The following is a 4,343-nucleotide window of genomic DNA, read 5'->3' as shown; positions in this document are numbered from 1 at the left end:
AACTATATACCTTAGTTTGAGCTTAACTTATGCAATAGCGAGTGCATTTTGATAGTTCTTTGGAATCCATTCATCATTCTGACGAAGTTGTGTTACGACTTTGTCGTTAATAATTTCTTTTGTAATAAATGAAATACCGTATTTGCATACGACTGCATCAAAACAATAAAACCAATTGTAAAACAAATTTGCTTTAAAAAAAAAAAATTAAGTCGAAAATTAAGCTGAAACGTTAATTCTGAATGTGTCGCGGCATTTACATAAAAAATGAGATCACTGTACAGTGCTACAAAAATACAAATATAATTTCAATTTGTTGACATTCATTGGATCTGAATGTGTGTCTTTCTTAAATACTGCCTAGGCTTACGCCAATAAATTCGTATCTTGAGCAGATTTATTTTTTGTTGATTTTATTTGCTACAAAATATTACAGAACTTTGCGATAAATACGGTAAATCGGTTTTGTTTAAATAGATGAATCTGTGCGAGATGGTTTTTTGCACGTTCAAAATGATTTACTTAGTTTTATATAGAACACACAAGTCGATTTCTGCAAATATTTATCGAAATAACGAAATTACGCTCAATTTGTAAATTATGACAATTTTGGCTTAAGCCTTTGTTCATTTGTGCGAATTAGTCATTTATTTACCATTTTTGTGAGGCGGAAATACCATCTGATAAGATAACGTGGAATATTTAAGATCTCATCAGATCCTCTCGGTGAATTACATTTTGTTGTAAATTAATTGTTGTTCTCTTTAAATAGTTCGGAACCGGATTGTCCATCGTTGCAAGATGCTGAAAAATTGTCACAAACTCAACTTATAAAACGTCTTACACATGTTTGCCGATATGATCGCCTGGTATGAACACCGTATTCAATACTTTTTTCTACACATTTTAATTTTTTGCGAAAATTGATTAAATATTTTTCACTTTTATTTTTGCATGAAACACATTGTCACAATTATTTTCAACGATTTGTCAAACACATTAATTTGATCAAGAAAAATTCAATCTTACCTTAGGAACGACCGATTTGTACGTATTTTGTGCGATCTTTTACGTTGAATTTGTCCATTTTAATTATATTCTTCTGTCCTCCATACAGCTTACAGTGCGGATGGAACACGAAATCCAATTGCAGTCTACACCCGCGCCTACATTTACTTTATGCAAAATTTGGAAGCACACGATTTGGTAAGTTTTTCAAAAAAAAAAAACTTTTTTTAATTTTCATGATAATTTATATATATTTTGATTTCATATTGACAGCAATTCAAAATTCACGCCTTACTGCAAATGCGTTATGTTGATCCGCGGCTTGTATTTCGTAAAGTTGCTCCAAAACGTGGCGAACCTATAATGGGACAGAGTTCATTGCGTGATTCAATTTGGACACCGCATATATTTTTGGCAAATGAACGTGCATCTTCCGTTCTCGGTAAAAATAAAAAATAAAGGTTTCTCGTTCATTGTTTGATTTACATTTTATTGGTAAAAAAAGGTACTGCGGAAAAGGACGTTTTAACTTCAGTTAGCCCCGATGGAACTGTAATTGTATCGACTCGAATTCAAGCAACACTTCATTGTTGGATGAACTTACAAAAGTTCCCATTTGATGAGCAAAAATGTCGAACGGTTTTTGAAAGTTGTAAGTAATTCTACTTACTCTTGATTTTTTTTTCTAATTTTCACATAGAACGATTTATAAAGTTCTTATGTTTTATTCAAGGGATGTACAATACATCTGAATTGGAATTGCATTGGGAAGAAAATACACCAATTACGCTGGCACCCGAATTGCATCTAACCGAATATGTTTTGTTGAACATGTGGACAAATGTATCAACGATAAATGCCGATTTAAGAGATTTGAGACACGGTGCATTCAGTAAGAAAAAAATCGCTTATGAAGCAAAAAATATGTTCTCCTTTAACTTCGAAATTTCTTTTCTGTTATTTTTTTATTGCTTTATAATTGCAACAATTTCAGCTGGAAACTATAGTTCCTTGAGCTTTACTGTGCACTTGGCTCGAGAAATGGGTTTTTATATAATGGATTATTTTTTGCCGTCAATTATGATCGTGAGCATTTCATGGGTATCATTTTGGCTGCAAGCAGATGCATCACCGCCGCGAATTATGTTGGGCACAAGTACAATGTTGACATTCATTACACTGGCATCGGCGCAGGGGAAAACATTGCCAAAAGTGAGCTATATCAAAATGTCTGAAGTATGGTTTTTGGGATGTTGTTTTTTCATATTTGGAAGTTTAGTCGAGTTCGCATTCGTAAATACGATTTGGAGGCGGAAGAACAACGTTGAATTGAAAAAGGTAACTTCTTATTACTTTATTGTAGATTGTAGCATTTTAATCTTTATTTTATTGCTTTAATCATGCGTCATTTTTATTGCAGGTGAATAGTAAATACATACTGAAATCAACACTAACGCCAAGACCGCAACGCAAAGAGATGGGAAGTAATTTGCAAAAGTCACGTTCATGCTCAAGTCTCGAAGGCAATACACCGACAAATAATAACAGCTTTAACAATTATTTAACGGTTCATGTGAGTCATCGTTCATCGTTATCAGCGTTTGAGCCAAAAATAGAAATTAATTCTTTTATTTTAGTCTTTTCCTTCGAACAACAATAAGATACCAACGATAACAACAACACAAAGTATGGACGATCTGATGCAAGAGAATGGCAATAATATCAATGTGAATATGGAACCATCGTCAAGTATCACAACATTGCAAATGAGCCACACAAATTGTGCGTCGCCCGATTCAAACATAAGACAAGGTTGGACCACTATGACACCACAGGAAATTGCCTATTGGATCGATCGACGGTCACGTGTTTTATTTCCATCCGCATTTTTTGTATTCAACATTTTCTATTGGACATTTGTTTACTACTTGTAAAATCTACGGAAAATCTCACGAATAGAAAAACAATATTCGATTTTACATCTTCAATTCACAAAAATTATAGCTTGTACTTTATTTAGTCTAGATTATGTATTGTAAAATCCAGTATTTTTCTATCGAATTAACATCAATTTCATTTCATACTAAAATCAACTAAATTATTTGTCACGCGACAAATGAGCATTTCTCACAATCTAACACATATATTGAAGAAAAAGACGAATTTATATAAACTAATTTTATTTAAATGAAAATACCAAATATGCCAGAGCGCGTTCTTACCTCAAATAAATACCAAAATCTTCTATCCATAATGGAATGTGTTCTTTTTATTAAATATAATTGCGTTCATTAAACAATGTTTAATGTTTAATAAACATAATACGTCACTTGAGATTTGAAAATTTTGGCAGCAAGTGGAATTTTATTTAAGATTAATCAGAAAATTTAAGCCAAAAAACGGTTTTTAGGTTTAAATCAATATGCCAATTTTATGTTGCAGTATTATTTGGAGAAAAATAAGAGCTACTCTTTCGCCGCAACGATTCAGTTATGCAAATGAGTCTAGGGGATAACCGTGAATTGCAGATCGAATAATTTATAATAATAAACGCTATTTCTCTCTATTTTTCACTAATTCTGCTAGTATTTCTACTAGTTTGTTCTAATACTGCTATTTTTTGCTAATTTCTCTAGTACGTCAAAAATATTGCATACGTCAGATTGACAGCATGATCGAATAACTGAAATGTGTTTACGTAAATGTTTCAAGTTGACACTTTCAACGTGTATATTTGAAGCAGGCACTAGCGTATACGTTTTCAGTAGGAAATCTGTCATCAAATCAACATTTCCGATTGCAATTCGTAAATTGTAGTTAATACAGATGAAACGTGCTTGGTTACGTGCCATTGAATATATTTTTATTTAAATATTTTAGTTCAACACTATTCAATTCGTTTGTTTTGTGAATTTTATTTTAATTAATTATTTCAATATATTCAAGAATAAATGCTTACTAAAGTATATACGTGTACAGTGCTAATTCTGCTATTTATTGCTAATTTTGCTATTTTCTTCATGTTAATTTCCCTATTTTTTTGCTAATGTGCTAATTCTAATTCGCATGGATATCCCCTAGAAATGAGTGGAGACACTGAGAAGCCAGTGGGAGTGCTCTCTAAGAACTCAAAACAGTCGAGAGTTTGAAAAAATATTGAAAATTGTCGATTTGGCAGAGGGGCATGTGATTTGAAATCATTAATTCGAAAGGAGGTATTTATATGAAGGTTAAGCCAATACTAGGTACCAAAAGTCAAGATTGAAAGTTGTGCAAATGAGTGGAGACACTGAGAAGCCAGTGAGAGTGGTCTCTAAGAACTCAAAACAGTCGAG

The 4,343-nt window shown here is 32.4% G+C and overlaps 1 protein-coding gene across 1 annotated transcript; it reads left to right on the top strand.

Annotated features, from left to right (window-relative positions):
• Nucleotides 1-513: 513 nt before the first annotated feature.
• Nucleotides 514-3,262, top strand: LOC116348191 (glycine receptor subunit alpha-4-like). The gene is made up of 10 exons (XM_031779106.1): nt 514-593; nt 773-869; nt 1,035-1,047; nt 1,118-1,206; nt 1,282-1,450; nt 1,514-1,660; nt 1,742-1,900; nt 2,003-2,346; nt 2,429-2,581; nt 2,646-3,262. The coding sequence occupies exons 1-10, from the start codon at nt 514-516 to the stop codon at nt 2,940-2,942; spliced, it is 1,548 nt and encodes a 515-aa protein (XP_031634966.1). The 3' UTR covers nt 2,943-3,262.
• Nucleotides 3,263-4,343: the final 1,081 nt, after the last annotated feature.

The sequence above is a fragment of the Contarinia nasturtii genome, unplaced genomic scaffold (genome assembly GCF_009176525.2).
Source record: "Contarinia nasturtii isolate CC-2019 unplaced genomic scaffold, AAFC_CNas_1.1 Cnas_scaffold_2325, whole genome shotgun sequence".
Classification (NCBI taxonomy): domain Eukaryota; kingdom Metazoa; phylum Arthropoda; class Insecta; order Diptera; family Cecidomyiidae; genus Contarinia; species Contarinia nasturtii.
This window is presented reverse-complemented; position numbering and strand designations above follow the sequence as displayed.